The following is a 20,107-nucleotide window of genomic DNA, read 5'->3' on the forward strand; positions in this document are numbered from 1 at the left end:
ACGTGACAGTCACCAGGGGCCTTTGCAGTGACAGGGCTGCTGTCCAAAGTCTTGGTGAGTCACTGCTATTTACAGCCAACCTTTCTGGGTTGGCGTGGCTGTCCCAAGGAGGGCTATTTTTAAGCAGGGATACGGCCTGCTGGGTTTTCTGGGTGGCATATTAAGTTGGTGTGGATAAAAAGTGAGATTGTTTAGAAATTGACTTCAGAAGAGAAATGTGATTATTGTCTCTGACTCCAGGCCTCAGACAAATTGGCAGGAGAGCCCTGGTCCCTGGCTTAGAGCTCAGTTAGCAGCAGGAGAGTGGGGGCTTTAGACACCTTCCTCTCAGGCCTGAGCTGGGGTAGAGGGCCGCTCTGTGGATGCAGCCATGGCCCCGGGGTGGTGTTCCTGGAGGAAGGCGGGAACAAGGCCCCGCGCCGAGGGGACAGTTTCCAGGGCAGGCCCTTCCACCACAATGCCAGGTCATGCAGGACTGGCAGACAGCAAGTTGTGCTGCAGGCCCAGCCACTCCATACAGAGTCCTGGGAGAGGCAACTTCCAGGACCAGACATGAGGGAGGGAAACACTTCAGAGAGAAGGCAGCTGCTAGGAAGAGCCCAGGGCTGGTGGCAGAGAAGTGAGTGGCTGGCCTTCAAGGGCACAGCTGGGGGAAGCTGTGCAGCCAGAGGTCCTGGATGGGATTGGCCTGAGGGGCCCAGCCCCGCCCAGCCTAGGAGCCTTTTCCAGGCCAGGCCCTGCCAGCCCCCCTGACACAGCTTGGCTGTGTGTTCGCAGCAGGACGCGGAAGACTCCGGCTCCAAGGTCAGTGAAACCATGAAACTGTGTTTGATTCCTCCTTCATGGGGACATTGCTAGGGCCAGTGTGAGAGGTCTGGTGAGCAGGGGACCAGGGCTGTGGGTCGAGACCCCGTGTGGGCTGTACCCCATGCACTTTCATGGTGCTGAGGAAGCCTTGGGCTGCAGACGGCTCCCAGGCACAGATGAGGCCGACAGGTGGGACAGCTTCGCACGAGGTCCTGGGACCCTAACAGCACCCTGCTTGCAATGACTTTTTGATAGAGAATCAGGTTATTTTCTTGATGGAAAAAAAGCTAAATGTCACTCAATGTGAGACTTTAATCCTCAGCTTTCTTCCCCTTGTAATTCCCAGAGACTGCTCGATTTGTTTCTGGGAGTGGCTTCCCTCAGCAGCATCAGAAGCATCAGTGGCTTGGGATATACTCACTGAAAAGGGAACATTGTGAGGCCCTCCAAAGGAGCTGACTGCTAATCAGTCCAGGAGCTGGTTCCAGTTTAAACTGGTTCACATTATTGCTAGAGATTCCTTTTTGAAATTACTAACACATTAACAATGAGCCAAGTAGCTGTTTTTTTCTCACTGGAGGTTAGGAAACAAATGCTGCAGTCTCGCCTCAGTGAGTTTCATCTCTGACAAAGGCCGGTTCTTGCTTGTCTGGGTGGTCGGCTCCCGGGGGGCTGTCAGCCCTGCACGGGTGGTATCTTGCCTTTGAAGGCTCCGGAGAGTGTGGAGGGTCACGTTTTCCAGAACCGGCCGAAACCCTCCGGCTCTCCCAGTGCTGCCCTTTAGGCCTCCCCACTCGGTGCCCCAGCCGCCCCAGCCCAGGTTGGCTCGAGTCGTGTGAGCTGGCAGTTGCAGTTGCCATGACAAGGCCACACTGGCTGAACTGGTGTGCCGTTTACAGAAGCGCCTGTTTCCTGTCTGCAGCTCTCACACTGCCTGTTTCTAGTGTCCTTGGTGTGTTCTTTCTGTTCTCATGGGGAAGAGTAAGACCATCGCCAGAACTTGACAAGGGGCTCCTGACCAAGGAGTCTCTTAGAGGAGACCTTGGCGTCTGGGGCTGCATAAGCACACACTTCCTCCCCTGCGTGTGAAGGCACCTTTTACAAAGACCCCAGCCCTTAGCGGCGGGCCTTCTGGGGGCAAGCGCACCAGCAGCACGTGCTCCTGGGGACGCTGCGGGTTCAGGGTCAGAGCGCATCTGCAGAGAGTGGGCAGGTCAGTCTTCCTCAGGAAGTGGCTGAGGAAGGGCCGGGAAGCTGTGGGCTGGGCAGTGGGGGAAGGGTAAGTAGGCATGGGAGTCTTGGGCATTCAGAGGCAGGAGGGACATTGGTTCTAAGAAAGACTTGGCCCTGGGTCTCCATTTCTGCCACAGATTAGAGAAAGATCCCTGCAGAAGCATGTGTCAAGCATTCTTGGAATTCCTGCCCACTGAGTCAGGAATCCCAAAGGGTGCCACTCTTAAAGGGGGCTGTGAAGGTCACATCTGCCTTGCCTGAGAAGCCACAGAGAATCCTAACTTTGTTCAGGGAAGGAAGCACTTTCCAGCATTTCAAAGGAAAAATAGCTCCAACCTCCTGTTTTCTTAAAACAATCTACCCTTAGAAAGGAATTTGGTAATGATCCCATGTCTTCATTCCAAGGAATCCTAGGACAGACCTCTGTCTTACACGTAAAGACTGTAAATGTCTCCTGCCTATGATTTTCTATTTGTGGAATACAACAGAGATGCCCAAGAGTGCCCATTAGGGTAACAGTGTATCCAGAAATGATGAAGTAACATGAAGCCTTTGCTCTCCAGAATGGGAGAAGACAGCCGTTTTCTTCTGGCCTAGGAGACTGGCAGTCGTGGAGACTTTTTCAGAGTGTTCTGTGGACCTGGTCCCAACCTCAACGTTCACTATTTTGGGGTGACTTTCCCTGGGTGGAAAGCTGACATGTGGTCCTGCCACTGCCCTCTGGCCCCAAGGAGCTCAAGTACATGGACACCGTGTACAGCTGGACCAGACAGAACTCTGAGTCAGCAGAGAGCACTACGTCCAGGATATGCAGGACGACCAGGAGGCTTAGAATGGTGGCAATGACAGAACCCAAGGCCTCCCCATTCCAGGATGTCATGGATCCAGACAAAACCAGGACCCTGACTCCCAGTACACTTACCTGCCTGGGACACAGAGATATATGGTCCTTGGGCACTCTGACAAAAGGGCTTAATGGGGTGGTTCTTTTTTTTTTTTTTTTTTTAATGGAGAGGACAAGTGTAGGAATAAAACAATATCATTGCCTTTGGCTGTCATCTTGTACCCATGGAGAAATCTCCCTGGGTTGGAGCTCAGGGATTCTGCCAGATGCTAGCCCTGATGCTATAAACAATGTTTAACAAATCAAGAGTCACAGAGGCATTCTAGGTTAGGAAAACTGAGGCAGACAGTTTCTACGGAGCTGGAGATGACCTCCCTCTTCACCCCTGTACTCCCTACTTCTCTATGGAGAGAGAAGGGAGGAAAGAAGTGAGTGCAAGAGAGAAGACAAGAACAAATCTCAGAGAAAGGCAGACTGGCCCAGAGTCCCTAGCAGGGTTGACTATTGTGCTGGGCACCTGGCATCAGAGCAGAGTGGACGGAGGTATCCCTGGCATTCAGGCCACTTCAGCGGAAGTCTGAGGACAAGGAAAGAGAGCAGGCTTATAATACCCTGGGACTCTGGGACAGCCACGTGCTCTGAGGTGGTAATCCAAAGACCAAGAGCTGCAGTGACAAATGCATTTCTACGGTCTCGGGGGTTTGACGGAGCGGAGTGGCCTGTGGCACTGCTAGGTACTAAACCACAAAGGTTGTTTCCTACAATTGCTGGTCAGTGGGGGGCTGCCTGTAAGGTTCTGGGGTCTGCAACAGGCCTGAATCCAGGGCCAAAGACAAGCCTGAGTTCCGATTCCAGCGCTGTCAGTGAGCTGGCCCTGAGATCTGGGCAGGTCACTCCCCTTCCCTTGAGCCTCAGGATCTCCATCTGTAAGATAATGCCCAGTTGGCAGGATTGTTGCAAAGACTGAAGACAATATTTTAAAGTCCCTTGTATGGCACATGGTTCATGGGAAGAACTCAATGAATGTTAGTTTAAAAAAAATCCAGCAAGGTTTGACTGGGCAGACAGGGATGGAAGGGAGCTTCCAGGTAGCCGGAGAGTAGAAACCCTCTGCTTTTATCTTTTTCGTATCATAATACTGGAGAAATTGTCGTGGGCTTCAGGCAGTTTGCAATTCACAACATCTAAAACCACCCAGATTTACCCAAGCAGCATGAAGGGGCATGGGGAGAAAGGAAGAAGGAAAGCAAAGCAAACCAGAAGGGAGCTGTCTCCTGCAGGTCTTTCTCTCTGTGCTGTGGCTCAGGGCCATCTGGCGAGGCTGTCTAATACAGTTTCTTTGCTTTCCAGACACTCATCCAAGAGGAAGGATGGCCAGTACCTTCTCTAAGTTGCTAACTGGCCGCAATGCTTCTCTGTTATTTGCTACCTTGGGCACCAGTGCCCTGACCACCGGATACCTGCTGAACCAGCAGACTGTGCGTGCAGAGGCCCGGGAACAGCACAAGCTATTCCCTGCAAGGTGAGTCCTCTCGGCTTTAAAATAACTCCCAGTGCCAGCCAGAAGTACGCTTTCCCCTGCTGGACACCAGTGTGAGGGGACAACCAAGTCAAGTTGACAATCATTTTTGAGGTTCATAAAGCACAGTGACCCATGGCAAATATTCAATACAAGGAAGTGTAGCATCATCATTTCTGCCCAGAGCTTGCAGTCTAGCTGGATAGTAATAATAGTCACAGTTTATACTTGTTGAGCATTTTATATGTCTTAAGCACTATATAGGGAATATCTATTTTATTCACATTAGCATCTTTTTTGTGAGGAAACGAAGCCTTACAAGAATTAAATAATGCCCAAGTTCACCCCGCTAGTGCAGCAAAAGGCAAATCCAGGACACTGATTGCAGAGTCATGCCTCACTCATTACCACACTGCTTTTTGGAAGATGGGAGGTTATAGTGCTGATTTTAAGTATCTGCTTTAAAAGGACATTGCAGCTGGGACATGGAGGCATGGCATGAAGATGGCCATGTTTCCTCAGCCCCTAGACCCTGCCAGGAATGGGACAGCACACATGGACTCAAACTGGAGTTCAGGGCTAAGTGTAAGGGATTCCACACAGGCTGGCGTGGGCGGGGGAGGCGGCGTGGACGGGGAGGCGGTGTGGGCGTGGGCGGGGAGGCGGCGTGGACGGGGAGGCAGGGCGCACCTGGCGTGTTTCTCGGAGACATCTGGCTCCTGTGGGAATGAGGATCTCTGAGTTGAGACTGCCAGTGTTCGAGCCTGTGGTGGTCCCCAATCCCCTATTCTTCAACCAATTCATATCCCAGGGTACAATAGCACCCCAGTTTATTTCTTTCTATGTATTACTCCAACAGATATTTATTGAATGTCTCTTTCAGTAGCCAGACACGGTTCTCTACAAGGCAGACAGTCACGGAGTTTGCATCCCAGAATGAGGATGGGGGAATACCTGTTTCTGTGTGGCCCCACCTGCAGGGTTTCTAGCCTCTTCACCGCTAGATTAAGGGACCACAATGTGCCTGTTGTATTTTACCAAAACTTCTAGGTTAATAAGAATCTTCATGTGATTTATATTTATTTATTTTTTATTTTCACTCTGTCCTTCACATGAACATGAGCCATAGTCTGGGGTTGCCTCCACCAGCATCATGGAGTCCAGGTCCCTTTCTCTGGCAGTTCAGGACACTTTTTTTTTTCATCTGTCTTACTTAAGTCATGCCTCCTAGCCAAGTGTCCCTGTGCCTACTGGCTAAAAGAGCCTGGAGGAAGCATGGGCAGACAGAGCCCACGCACAGGCCCCTTCCTGCGGGGGCTGTTCGCTGAAACCTGTCTTCTCCGTGCACAGTGCAGACTACCCTGACTTGCGCAAGCACAACAACTGCATGGCCGAGTGCCTCACCCCTGCCATCTACGCCAAGCTCCGCAACAAGGTGACGCCCAGAGGCTACACGCTGGACCAGTGTATCCAGACTGGAGTGGACAACCCCGGCCACCCCTTCATAAAGACTGTGGGCATGGTGGCTGGTGACGAGGAGTCCTATCAGGTAAAACCGTCAGCTCTTGGCTCTGGAATGGGGGGAAAGGGCAGACTCTGGCCCCAGGGCCTTCTTTTTTACAGGGCCAGTTTTCTGCCTTCTCAGGCAGGGCCCCCTTGCCCTGTTCGGCAAACTGCGGCTCGCAAGCCACATGCGGCTCTTTGGCCCCTTGAGTGAGGCTCTTCCACAAAACACCACATGCGGGCACTACCTCGATAAGGAATGTACCTACCTATATAGTTTAAGTTTAAAAAATTTGGCTCTCAAAAGAAATTTCAATTGTTGTACTGTTGACATTTGGCTCTGCTGACTAATGAGTTTGCAGATCACTGCAGGAGAAAGTAGCTTCAGCAGAACAACTGGAGTGCTTTCTGGATCAACGAGATCTCCAGATTCCCAAGGACAGGCCTCCTTTGCTGTTCCTCTAGCATCCCTCCCCGTGGAGGAATGAGTTGCATGACAGAGCTCTTCTGAGAAGAAGAATTTTTTTAGTTTAGTGTATTGGTGATACGCATTCACCTGGAAGACATTAGGAGATGACGTGCTAGTGGCTGGCTTTATTGAAGGGGCTCGATGGTGGGTGGTGTGTCTTTAGTTTGAGAATTAATGTTTATACAGCCACTGTAGCCAAGACTTCTGAGTTCCAGTCTCTGGGAGAAAATTCATCCTCCTTGTGTGGAAACACAGGGTGGTCTGCCGCTAGGGAGCTCAGCCATCAGGCGGCCTCTCCTCAGAGCCCCTGCTAGTCATAGCAGATGTCTCCAGCCTGAGGCACGCCCTCCTTGCTCCTCCTGTTGCAGAAAGCTGAAGGCGGTTCCCAAAGAAGGCAGCTCCCAGAAGGAGGGAGGAGACCATCTTGAGGAAGCAAGATTGGTAGCTTCTTCTCACACAGCAGTGTGCAGTTCTGGGCTCCCTGAGTCCCAGATTAGAGCTGACTCTTGAACCCAACAACCCCATCCCCTACTTCCCCATAGCTTCCTAAGCCTGCCAGGTGCTCTGTTATGACTTTCTTAATGTTATTTTACCTAAACGTTGTTCCTGAAGTTTTTAGTTTTTTAAAAATAGACTATGTGCTTTTTGGGGCTGGGAAGGTCCTCACAGGGTAAGAGGTCCCTACTTTGCTCTATTGCTGTATACTTTTGTTCTGGTATACCTGGATTTCCACACATTTATTATGCTGCATAAACACTATCAACTGACTTCCCTTTTGACCACAAACTTGCTTAGTCTCTGATCTACCAGCTGCTTTTATCCCTCAAAGGCAAGAACCTCTGGAGAAAACCCTCGAATTCTTAAATGCAAGATTTTCTTGGTCAGTTTGATGACAGTGAGCTTGGCTGAACCATTAGAGAGGAGGGTACAATGACAGAGTCCTGCCACCTTGCCCCTCCCAAGGGACAAGGAGCCTCCAAGAGGTTTTCTCTGGTAATAGGTCCATCATCATCATCATCATCATTAACTGCTAATCCACTTGCACAGCCATTTCCTGCATGATAGTAGTCTTTGATGAACCAGTGGAAGAGGAAACAGGAGCATCTTTCCTCCTGCAGGTGTTTGCCGACCTTTTTGATCCCGTCATCAAACTCAGACACAATGGCTATGACCCCACAGTGATGAAGCACCCCACGGATCTGGACGCATCTAAGGTAGGCTCAGCACCTCTGAACCCTCCTGTGAAGCTGGCACTCCAGAGCCCAAAGTGAGGAACACCTGAGAGAAGGACCCCTGGGTCAGATGTCCCTTAAAAGTCCTGTAACACTAGAATAGTACTGCATACTTTCCTGGACAAGGTCAGGAAAGTCCCAAAGTCTTTGTTTTCCTTAATAATCACCACTGGGTGGTGTGATCACTGACTTTGTGCCTTTCCTAAAACAATTCCTTTCTTCGTACCACACCCAACCGCGTGCTGGTCGGGAAGGCGGCGACGGCTGAAGGATACCAGGCAGCACTGTACAAAGTAGCTCTGCCTTATCTCACTTACCGCTAAAGCCCCTGTCCCCCGAATTCCCAAATGTGTCCAGCATGTTAGTTGTGCAAACTTGCCCAGTGCCTGAGTGTGCCAGTCCCCAGGTGTGGCTGTGGCAGGACCATGGTCCGAGGTGGCTGCGGCAACCCCACGCTCTGCTCCGCAGATCACCCACGGGCAGTTTGACGAGCGCTACGTGCTGTCATCTCGGGTGCGCACGGGCCGCAGCATCCGCGGGCTGAGTCTGCCGCCAGCCTGCACCCGGGCCGAGCGCAGGGAGGTGGAGAACGTGGCCATCACGGCCCTGGAGGGCCTCAAGGGGGACCTGGCCGGCCGGTACTACAAGCTGTCTGAGATGACAGAGCAGGACCAGCAGCGGCTCATCGACGTGAGTGGACCCTGAACCACCCCAGCTGCCTCGGTGGGGCTGAGCCCGAGAGCCTTGACTCCAGGAGCTCCGGCCCCTGCCCCAACTGAGAGCTTGCTGGGACTTCAGCCTGTTGAGAATAATGAAGATAAGGGCTTACAACTTTAGGTCAAGCCACGGAAATACTCTAAGGGGAAACTCGGCAGCGAAAGCTCCTAGATGGATTTGGTGGGTTGGGGATCTGGGGTGGGGGTGAATGGAAGATTCCCCGGCTTGATAGTAAATAGTAACAATTGGGTATGGAAACCCTGTTTGTGCTCTGAGGATGGTCTTCATTACCACACACAAAGGAAGTCGTGAAAACCAGGAAAACATGGAAAGGAAACGACCCAGGTGGAAGACCTATCCTGACTGGCACTGGAGCCAGCCTCGGGGCTTCCGGCTGCCTCACTGTAACACCAGAGCGGACAGTGAACTGTCCCCATAGCACAGCTAAAACAGGACAGCAGTTTCCAAAGTTACTTTGACTAAGGCCCAAGGAGCAGTAGAAACAAACCTCTGTTATTGCAGAAGGTGCAATGCCACAAAATATTCCTCATTTACAAACCTGATGGGCCAGCCCCATGGTCTGTAGGCCTCAGGCTGCTGGTCTCTGCAGCCGTCAGGCCTGTCTTCCTCCTGTCCTGTTGCAGAATAAGCTCTCACGTGCCACTTCCGGTTTCCAGTTCAAGGAGCACCCTGTTTCGTCTACAAGCCTGTCCTGGCTCAAGCCTCTGATCTCTTCTACTTCTCAGAGATTGAAGAAAGACTATCCTCCCCATAACTTCTTGATTTCTTACTTCAGTATAGTAATACTTGAATACATGGCACCCATATTCATATTCTTACTGTGTACACACAGAAAGAAAAATGTCAGTCACTTGACATTGATTTTGACATGCAGAGTAGTATATTGTAGTTAAAGGCGCAGGCTTGGGAGTCATACGGGTCTAGGTTTGAATCCAGGCTCTGTTACCTTCCAGCTATGTAGTATCAGGTAGGTTATTTTCTCTTTCTGAATCTCAGTTTTTCTCACCAATAAAATAGAACGATTACACTTACCTCATGGTGTTTTTGTGAGATTTAAAGAAATAAATGAAAGCACATATATAGAGCCCAGCACATAGTAGGCATAAAATTGATGGTGGCTGTTTTTATTATAGATTGTTATTTTACGTTTCTAATACTTTTTAATGAGAGGAACTATAAAAGAATCAGTAATGTTAGCAACGCAGAGAATTGTGGCTGGTGTCCATGTTAAGATCCCAAAGCTCAGCAAGGTAATGTTATATCAACAGACTTTTCGGGATAGCTCCCCTTACTCACTGCCCACTCAGCCATTGCATGGGGTTGGTGCTGGTGGGGTTTACACACTCTGTAGCAATGATATATTTCCATCTGGACTAGGCCAGTGGGTTTTAATCTTAGCTGTACACTAGAATCACCTGAAGAACTTTTACAAATCCCAATATTCAGGCCATAATTCCTCATAACAATCGTCAGACTCTCTGGCGGATGGGCATTTGTATTTTTTTTTTAAGTTTCCAGGTTATTTTAGTGGGCAGCCAAGGCTGAGGGCCACTGCCTAAGAGAACTCAGCCATTATTAGTGAGTTGAAACTTGGACACCTGGCACTTACAGTCATGTTGCTCTCATAAGTTTCTCCTTTCTGCTTTGTCCCTTTTGGCCTGCAGGACCACTTTCTGTTTGATAAGCCAGTATCCCCTTTACTAACATGTGCTGGGATGGCCCGTGACTGGCCAGATGCCAGGGGAATCTGGTATGGACACAGCATTTCACATTTGCAATGTGTGCAGAAGATCTTCTTAGACCGTCTGCTTGTCCTAACCCGAAGTTGCTGTGACTTGCACTTGGCAGCATGCCTGGCTTGAGCTAGAAGGAGAAGAGTATTTAGAAATTGTGTGTGTGTGGCTATGTGTGTGTGTGTGGGGGGGGGGGAGAATAATACCTAGGTATTGTGATGTTTCTAAGATGTCTAGGAACATTCTCTGGTTTGCATGAATTATGCATGAGAAAAAGACTATATATATATATATATATATATATATATATATATATATATTTTTTTTTTTTTTTTTTTTTTTTTTTTTTTTTTTTTCCCCGAAGCTGGAAACGGGGAGAGACAGTCAGACAGACTCCCGCATGCACCCGACCGGGATCCACCCGGCACGCCCACCAGGGGGCGATGCTCTGCCCCTCCGGGGTGTCGCTCTATGCGACCAAAGCCACTCTAGTGCCTGGGGCAGAGGCCAAGGAGCCATCCCCAGCGCCTGGGCCATCTTTTGCTCCAATGGAAACTCACTGAGGGGGTGGGGGGGAGACAGAGAGGAAGGAGAGGGGGAGGGGTGGAGAAGCAGATGGATGCTTCTTCTGTGTGCCCTGGCCGGGAATCGAACCCGGGACCCCTTGCACGCCAGGCTGACACTCTACCACTGAGCCAACCGGCCAGGGCCAAGACTGTATTTTTAAGAAAAAATTAGTTCATATTATTTGACCTCACAGAGAATCTGTTTCATGACATTAAACCAAAAGAGAAGAAAGTGAAAAATAAATATTGAGGATTTAAGCAAAACTCTACAAGAAAGAATGGATATAAATACACATATATTTTATCTTGTCCAGTCCTCAGTCCACTCTGATTCCTGTACCTTGGTAGGTTATTATGACACTACCTGAAGGTGATGAGATAGAAGTGTTCATGAGCAGCTGCTCAGTGGGAGTGGATAGGCAGGATCCACACAGCAAACAGGCGAAGTCATCTGCATCCCAGATACCTCAGGCTGCAGGTGAAATTTTTTTTTTTTTTTGAGGACCACAAGATTTTGGTTGAATCTATTAGGAGACAAAATAGTTTTGTGAGTGCCAAAGCCAAATGTTAACATAGTTGAATTATTGTCACCCTAGTCTGAGAAATGAGGGAGATTATATTCTTGTTGGCAAAAACATGACATTTATGAGGACTGGAGTTGGTCTTATTCTTCATTCTGTCAGGGTAACAGTATTTTGTAGTCATTATTCAAACACAATTAAGAGATTAGGGACATCTAGGAAATGAGGAAGGTGAAATGAAGCAAACTACAGAAGTAATTGGAATTTTTACGTGTTGAAACAAATATAATTAACACTCAACACCATATTTCTCTCTTCATTAGGCATAATTATGACAAGACATTTCTCATCTGGATCAATGAGGAAGACCACACCAGGGTAATCTCCATGGAAAAAGGAGGCAATATGAAAAGAGTATTTGAGCGATTCTGTCGTGGACTAAAAGAAGTAAGATGTTATCAGAGATTTCTGATATTCACTAAAATATTGGGATGTACTAAACGAATGGATATTTGAGAACTCTGTCATTTGTTCACTGTCGTAGGTAGAACGCTTAATCCAAGAACGAGGCTGGGAGTTCATGTGGAATGAGCGTCTAGGATACATTTTGACCTGCCCTTCGAACCTCGGCACGGGATTACGGGCTGGTGTCCATGTTAAGATCCCAAAGCTCAGCAAGGTAATGTTATATGTAGCCAGCAGCTCTGTTGGGTTTCTCCAAGATCAGCTCAGATGGAAGTGCTTTGTGGAGGGAGAAAACATCACTGCCCCACCATAATCTTCACTTCCCGCACATCCAACCAGAAATAGTAAGAAAGTTTACTTCAAAAGACATATCAGTAGGACAGAAGGTAAAGGGGCTGTAAGAAAGGGCTGTGGATTCAAGGACAAGAAATTTAAATTCTTCCTCATATGACAAATTCAGATAGGTAGGCAAGCTGCTCTGCTCCTTGGGGTCCCTTCCATTTTGGAAGAGGAGGAAAGAACAATTCTAGTGGATGGATAATAATTTCTACCACAGCATACCAAGTGAATCAACTACTTTAAAACAATTTTAGAAAATGTGCTTCCTTCTGAAAAAATATGAAAGTTTTTGTGGTTCACAATTCCAATGTAAAAAATTTATTTGGTGTGATTTAACTTCATGATTTTAATTATATCAGTGATAACTATTATATAGATGAATAATAAAAACTCACCAAAGCTGGCATCCAGATGCTAAAACAAGCAGTACAGAAGTTAATAACAGTACACTTCAAACCTATATTATTTTATTAACCAATGTCACCTCAATATTCTTAATAAAATTTAAAAGAGAGTAGTTATTAACAACTCTGCAGTCTTCTAAATGTCTGTCCTTGGGCAAGTTCATTCTTCTGAGCCTTAGTTTCTTGTCTATAAAATGGGAATAAAAGCAATACCTGCTTCATGAAATTGTTGGAAGGTTTAAAAATTCCAGCACAATACCCTGGTCCATAGCAAATATATACTTACTGAATATTAACAGTCATATATCTTTTTTAAGTGAACGTGCCAATGACAGTGAATAGATTTTGCCTCTGACAACACTGTGTCGTCCCTGGTCCCAGGATCCCCGCTTCTCTAAGATCCTGGAGAACCTGAGACTGCAGAAGCGCGGCACAGGCGGTGTGGACACGGCGGCAGTGGCCGATGTGTACGATATTTCCAACATAGATCGAATTGGTCGGTCAGAGGTAAGGTCTCTCTCACTCTCTGAACATGAACTAACAAAATCAGTCTACGAGAAAGGGAAGTAGCTTAAATGGCCTTACTTTATTCACAAAGTTTGAGACCTCCTTTTTCCCCACTGAGTCCCAGTCATGTTAATATTTCATTCTGTAGTACTATTCTTCCAGAGGAAAAAAAATCTCATAAAGGTAAGCACAAAGTAAGCTGAGAATGTACCGGCAAGTAAAGGGATTCACAAAGGACTGTTGTCACCACTTTCCCCTTGGGAGCTATTCCAGCGATCTTCAGCAGCAGGAGCTCTATTTTATGTTTAAGGACAGTAGTATTTCAGCATTGTGAAGTCAGAGAATCTGTGTGCTCTCTCTCTGAGGGTGGTAAAATAGTGGATTTCTGTCTTGCTTCTGAACTTCCTTTGGTGAAGACCATACACTGTCATCTTCACTTAGGCATTTTTTAGATACTTGATTCTTTCTGAAATATTTCAGGCAAAAGATGGGAAATAAGGTATGCACTGGGTGTACATAAGGTTATGCTCATAAAATAATCCTTAGGATTCTATGACTACATAGGATGAAAGGTTTCATAAACTGTATGTAGGCCTGGAGTGATGCGTGGGGTGAAGCAGAGGACCCACTTAAGGAATGTGCAGCTGAACCCTAAGCAAATACTGATTGCAGTGCACTGTACCAGCTGCTCTGGATGTGGTCCCATTGAATGTATTATGCCCATCATTAATTTAAAAGCCTCTTCTTATTATTACATACAACTCATAATAACTCAGTGGCTGGTTATTAAATCTGTGGATTACTGATGCTCTGTCTTCTTCCTTGCCAGCTTCTGAATATTTCATTGCCTGTTGGTACTCCTACCAGTAAACTGTAAAAGAAAGGAGAAAATACTCTGAACTATTAAGCCATCCTGTATGCTATCAGCTCTGTTAAAGTACTTGAGGAAGAAGTAGTTAAAAATGCCACAATTTGCTGAATAATCTGTGGTGTCATGAATAAAGAAAATCTGGATCTAGTCCTGTCTGCTTCTACTACTAACTAGATTTTTATTAATGGAAAGCAAAATATTCATCACTTTGAAAAAAATGTTTATGTCTAATTAATAGGTGATCATTATAAAAGTTAGAGAAATGCCAAAAGTATTAAAATTTCACGTAACAACTCTGAGATGACCATTGTGCACATTATTCTGAGTTGCTTTTCGTTCTTACAATTACTCAAAAAAAGTTATTTTTACAAAGTTTGCTATTATATTATATTATATATTTGATATTATAATATAGCTTTTTCCCAATGCATTATATCATGAGCATTTTCTTATATTATTCTTCAAAACCATGTTCAATAACAGTCCATTAAAGATAGTCTATTTCTATTTAATATCTCCCTGATTGTTTTTTTTTATTTTTTTTATTTTTTTTAAAGATTTTATTTATTCATTATGAGGGGGGAGAGAGAGAGAGAGAGAGAGAGAAGGGGGGAGGAGCAGGAAGCATCAACTCCCATATGTGCCTTGACCAGGCAAGCCCAGGGTTTTGAACCGGCAACCTCAGTGTTTCCAGGTTGATGCTTTATCCACTGCGCCACCACAGGTCAGGCCAATATCTCCCTGATTGTTTAATGTTTTGTTTGACCATCTCTATACATATCTATAGTATATGACAATCTCTTTACATTATCATAATCACAAATTTGATTATTTAGTTAGAATAAATTCCCAGGAAAGGAATTCCTGGGTTAAAGATAAAGGGTCCTTATAACCAAGTTTCCTATCAGAAGATTTGTCCTAAGAAGGAGTCCCACTGGCAGTGAATGAGAGACCCATTTCACCACACCCTTTTCAACACTGGAACGGGTCTACTGGATGAGTAGAAAATGTGTTTCTCTGCTTAGTAATGACTAGGTTTCTGACCCACCTTTCTCTTAGGGCCTTAGTTTTTTAATATGTGAAAAGAGGTGGGCAGGGTTCCTGGACTCCCTCATGCCTAAGCTGTGTTCAGAGGTGGAACGCAACAATCTCCTCCATCCCCGCTGTCCATCCTTGAGCTATAGCATGCATTTCAGTGCTGTCTGGAGTTAACTAATTGCTTACTATCTTAGTTTGGGTCTCTGCAGGAGCAGTGCAAAGAATTTGTTATGAAGGTGACCCTAGGAAAAAATTCATATGTAAATGTGCTTCAATTAAAAATATATATATATTTGTAAACCAAAGTTCTAATATTTTTCAAAAAGCATAAAATTTAAAAGTTTATCTTAATATTACTCACAGAGTTTCTTTTAATTAGCAAATTTAGTACCGTGAAAACATGATTTAATTACCAAACATTTAATTTTAAACAACTTTTCAGGAAGACGTTTACTGTGTAAATGGTCATCTCTGCACTTCAGCACACTCAGTGCTTGGATAGCCTCGCGAGAGGTCAGAATCAGATCCAGGCCAGAGAGCACCACCAAAGCGTCACTGTGTGGTTTTACTTTAGACAAAAACTACTATTTTACAGATAAGACTGATGGGAAAAAAGTGTCCACAATGCAAACTGATGTTTCTTTTATATAGAAAAACTGTTTTCACACACAAAGTAGTAACCCTATCTTAACTAAAGAAAGATTGAGGGAAACCCTGTAAAATATCTCTGCTCCCCATCTCTCAGTGACCATCACACATCTTTCTTCCCACAGCCCTGGAGAGAAATAATGAGATGGAAAAATGGTTATAAAGTCTATCTGATGTGGCAAGTTCTCATTGTCCCAGAAATGTTCCTTTTGATCAGTGCATTGCATGTGCCTTCTATGAAAATTAACCATTAATCTTTTTCACTATCAAAGGTTGAACTTGTTCAGATAGTCATCGATGGAGTCAATTACTTGGTGGATTGTGAGAAGAAGTTGGAGAGAGGTCAAGATATTAAGGTGCCACCTCCTTTGCCTCAGTTTGGCAGGAAGTGAATTTTCCCTTTCCCAATTTTTAAATAATCTGTTTGCTGGTACAACAGACATAAATTTCTATCTGAGAGTTTTTGTAGACATGGGAAAATGTAAAATTGTATGTCCTGTCTATCTTTACAATAAAACTCTCCTTAATTGCTTTGGTTTCTCTGATTTTTTATTGGTATTTTTTAGGGCAAAGAAATCCAATTACAAGTAGCAGGAAGCAAAAATATTTTAAGGCATGATAAAAATATTTGTAAACAACTTACACACAAATCTAGAAACTTTCCAACCATCTAGATGCTACTATAGTCCATCTACCCTTCAATAAATCCCTTTGGACACCATTGGAAAATGGTAAACTAATAATTTTCTGGAAAATAGATTAAAAGGCAATTAATTTTTCTTGAAAATATAGAAATAACAGAGGCCATTTATTCAGGGCTTAGTATAGCAAGGGAATCAGCAACCGTCACTCGAATTTGGCGCAGGCGTGGGCAGCTTTATGGCTGAAAAAGAGGAATGTCTCAGGTGTGTTCTGAGTGGGGTTGTAGGCCTGTGGAAATTGGAGGCAGGCCAAGTAGAAGCAAGTCTCCTGTGGAATTGCTTTGGGAAGCATATTTGATGTTCTCTGGTTGGTCCTGAGTTGGAAGCAGGGGCAAAAATTGGGGAAGCTGGCATCCATTGACCAAGCCCAATCTCTGGGCTGACTGCTACAGACTTTGTGCTTTAACTTCCTGAACTGATTGCTGCAGAAGTTGAGGGTCAGAATTCTGTTTTCTTATATGGCCTGACCATTGTATAGTTATATATTCAGTCTCCAAAAGCAATCTAAAAACTGGTGCCTAAAATAATGAAAATGTGTTCAGTATAATTTGAAAGTTGATTTCTTTCCTCAGGATGCAGACCCTTACCTTATTCAAATCTTGTTATTCTTTCCCATTCATTCTGTGATATCTGTAACCTGAAGGGGCATTAGAGGATAGGTGGGAGCAAGTAATCCTGTAACAAGTTATGAAATCACTTCGTATACAAAAGAAAAATACTGTTTAATTGAATAACAGAAATGAGATTGAGTTCTGAGTTCTATGAGTGAGCCCTCTAGGTGCTTTAGTTAAAATAAATCTCTACTGTAATATAAGCATTTGTTTATAATATACCTTCTGCTATATTGAAAAAAAAGTATAAAAGAATAAACTTGTGCTGGTGCTAATAGGCAGCACACTAACTTGTAAGTGACAAAGTGAGGTATGGCAGAAATTTAGAAGAGGAAACTATACCCAACATAATTCAGGACATCATGCTAAAAGCCCTCAGAGAGATGCAGTGGAGGGATGTTCTACAACCAATCCCTGTAGACAGAAGAGGGATCAGAACCTCAGGTGGTGACTGGCATTATAGGGACAGAGTGACAGAGGGTGGAGAAGACTGGTGTCATGGCCAATCACGTTGACTACAGCCACATCATGCAGGTACAAGTCCCAAGTCTCCCACTATATGACATTTAAATGACTTACTTATTCTCTAGGATCCTCAGTTGCCTTTGTATAAAATGACAATAATAATGCCCATTTCATAGGATTGTTGGGAGGATAATAGCAATTAATATTTATAAAGTTCAACACATTGTAAGAACTATGTAAGGGTTTGCTGAATAAATAATAAAAACAAAAGAAATTATAATATTATAGCCTATCTCTGAATATCCCTTAAAATCACCTGTTAGGGCAAACCAGACCTGATGGTTCCTATTCTTAAAAGTCTTACTGACAGAAGCGGAAAGGAAGGCAAATTCATATAGCTAAAGAAACATGAGCATAAATGAACTGAAGAGACTAGCTGGAGGCATATACCAATAATTGACTTTTTTAGAAGCTGAAAAACAAGCACTGGCATAACTAACTATATAAAAAGAAAGAAAGCCTTGTCATCTATATCACAACATCCCAAGCAACTTCAAAGACATCATTTACAACAAGAATTAACTGAATATCTAAGGTACAGAGCTAATATCTCTCTTCTTTTTTGTTGCATTTTTGCCTAATTAATTTCTCATCTTTAGCCATTAGTTCTACTTATCAATAACTACTTTCAATATTGGCTTGCATACAGTATTTAATCCTTATATTATTTTATCTGCGTTTGAAACTCTTGATTTGTGGGCTGTTTGACCCTTATTGTATTACCAGAAAGGTACTCATGTGTGACTTTACTTTCTAAGAATAAGATATTCATAACTAAAGACATTTAAACCAAGTCTAAAATGGATTCCTAAACACTCAATCTGGCATCTCACTTTTTGTTGAAATCCTTCATATTCATCAAATATCTTTCTTTGACAGCTCCTCAGACAATTTTCAAATCATGTAATAGCACTGAAATTGAATACAAGAATATCCTTTCTCCTCCAGCATTGCCAAGCATTTGAATAAGATTCTGTTTGCAGAAGTTGTGGTAAGTTATACTTTGACACACACACACAAAAAATACAAGCACACTGGCAGTGTTACTATGAAAAGATTTTTTTATGTAAAAGATAAGTTAATTGGACAAGACAAAGAAACTTTTAACTATTAATTGAAATTCTAATTGAATGCCATATATTTTAGCCAAGTAGTCATAGTATGCAAATAGTTCCTGTGTACTAAGATCTTGTTCAATCAATATTCAAGAAACAAGATTTCCAGTCAAGATGGAGTTATAAGTAATGCAGTACTTGCAGCCTCCCACACCACATCAAAAATGTGTCAACAAGTCAACAAGCCCTGGCCAGATGGCTCCATTGGTTGGAGCATTGTCCTGAAGTGCAGAGGTTGCTGGTTCAATCCCCGGTTAGGGCACATATAGGAACAGATTGATGTTCCTGTCTCTCTGTCTCTCCCTTCCTCTCTCACTAAAATAAATAAATAAATAATTTTACAAAATAAACCAAAACTACAGAACTATCATTCAGAATAACCTAAAGTCTAGCTGAACAGTAGTCCTATAACTAAGGACAGAAAGAGAAGCCACCTAGAGAGTGGCAAGTGGGATGGAGACACAGAACAGACTGGTCCCACATCCATGTGTGGTGGATAAAAATTGGGGAGGTTATCTTGGCTGCAGAGGTCACTCCTGAAAAGTGAGGGGTCCCAGCTCCACACCAGGCCCCCCTGCTCAGGGTTCCAGTGCCAGGAAGAGAAGTCCCCATAACTTCTGGCTGTAAAAACCAGCAGGGATAGTCACTAAGCAAGGAGGGCTCATGGAGTCCCAGTCAGCTTCTCTCAGTGGACTCACACGTGGACTTACTCAGACCCACTTCCTTTGAGTTCCAGTGCTGGGGCGGAAGCTCTAAAGGTACCAAGAACAGATGGGGAAGAACTGAACTGTCTGGCATCAAGGTGAGAACCAGAGGGGCAGGATTCTCTTAGACAGAGGTGCTGGCTGAGGCCACTGTTCCTTTTCTGAGCCCTCTCCCTACTGAGCTGGTGGGCAGGCACCATACCTGAGTCTCCAACAACATAGCTAACACTGTTCACCCAGCCCTGGTGATTTCCTGAGATACCCTTCCACCAACTTGTAGACTTGCCCACATTATTTCCAGTTGTTTTTCCACACAAATTACCTGTCGTGGCTCATGCTTCATACTTTCTTAAACTCTCTCAAACAAGCAGCATTTGTTCTCAGCATGACCTATACCTTTCGCTAAGTGGCCCCAGGTCCAGCACTAGCAGCAGCTGGCCTTTGTTTGCAGTTTGGCCTCTCCTGAGCACCTCCAAGCTTAACACAAGTAGCAGCCATCTGAAGGTTGCTTTGCAGCTCATGCTAGGTGGCCCTGCGCAGAACACAGGTGGCAGCTGACCTTGACCTGCACCTCATGGGAGGCCCCAGAACCAGTGCACACTGTGGACAGTTTCAGACTACAGGAAAGCACACCCACTCACTTCCACAAGCGACACACTCAAATGGTGATCTCAGTGGGCACCAGAGCACTGATGAAGTAATTCCTGCTCTGTGGGTGGACCCCTGCACAGCTGATCCTCCATGGTGGTTGCATTCAGTCCTTGCAGCTGATTGGCCTGGGTTAAATTCCTCCTATTGATGTGCCAACAGCATATAAGGCCCAACTACAACAGAAGGGTGTTCATAACACACAAAGGGTGGGGAGTACACGTGTAGAACCCAGCTCAGAAGAACAAGAAGGTTGTGCCACTGGACCCCACAAGACACCTACTACATTAGGCAACTCTACTAGACCCAGGAGATGTAGCAGCTCTACCTAATATATAGGAACAAACACAGGCAGGCTGCCAAAAT

General features: G+C 45.1%; 1 protein-coding gene across 1 annotated transcript; it reads left to right on the plus strand.

The window, feature by feature from the left end:
- The first annotated feature begins 661 nt into the window (after positions 1–661).
- CKMT2 (creatine kinase, mitochondrial 2) lies at positions 662–15,968 on the plus strand. The gene is made up of 10 exons (XM_066273691.1): positions 662–804; positions 4,235–4,406; positions 5,754–5,952; positions 7,494–7,589; positions 8,076–8,297; positions 10,010–10,095; positions 11,489–11,612; positions 11,710–11,844; positions 12,755–12,880; positions 15,710–15,968. Exons 2-10 carry the CDS (start codon positions 4,255–4,257, stop codon positions 15,827–15,829), a joined length of 1,260 nt encoding a protein of 419 aa, XP_066129788.1. The 5' UTR covers positions 662–804; positions 4,235–4,254; the 3' UTR covers positions 15,830–15,968.
- Positions 15,969–20,107: the final 4,139 nt, after the last annotated feature.

Source organism: Saccopteryx bilineata, chromosome 4 (genome assembly GCF_036850765.1).
Source record: "Saccopteryx bilineata isolate mSacBil1 chromosome 4, mSacBil1_pri_phased_curated, whole genome shotgun sequence".
Taxonomy (NCBI): Eukaryota; Metazoa; Chordata; class Mammalia; order Chiroptera; family Emballonuridae; genus Saccopteryx; species Saccopteryx bilineata.

What these genes read in the sequence shown, in the direction of transcription:
- CKMT2 (XM_066273691.1), top strand. Translation starts at nt 4,255, where the DNA reads ATGGCCAGTACCTTCTCTAAGTTGCTAACTGGCCGCAATGCTTCTCTG. An exon ending in CGGATCTGGACGCATCTAAG is followed by an intron (nt 7,590 to 8,075) that starts GTAGGCTCAGCA and finishes TCTGCTCCGCAG; the next exon opens with ATCACCCACGGGCAGTTTGA. An exon ending in AGATCCCAAAGCTCAGCAAG is followed by an intron (nt 11,845 to 12,754) that starts GTAATGTTATAT and finishes CCCTGGTCCCAG; the next exon opens with GATCCCCGCTTCTCTAAGAT.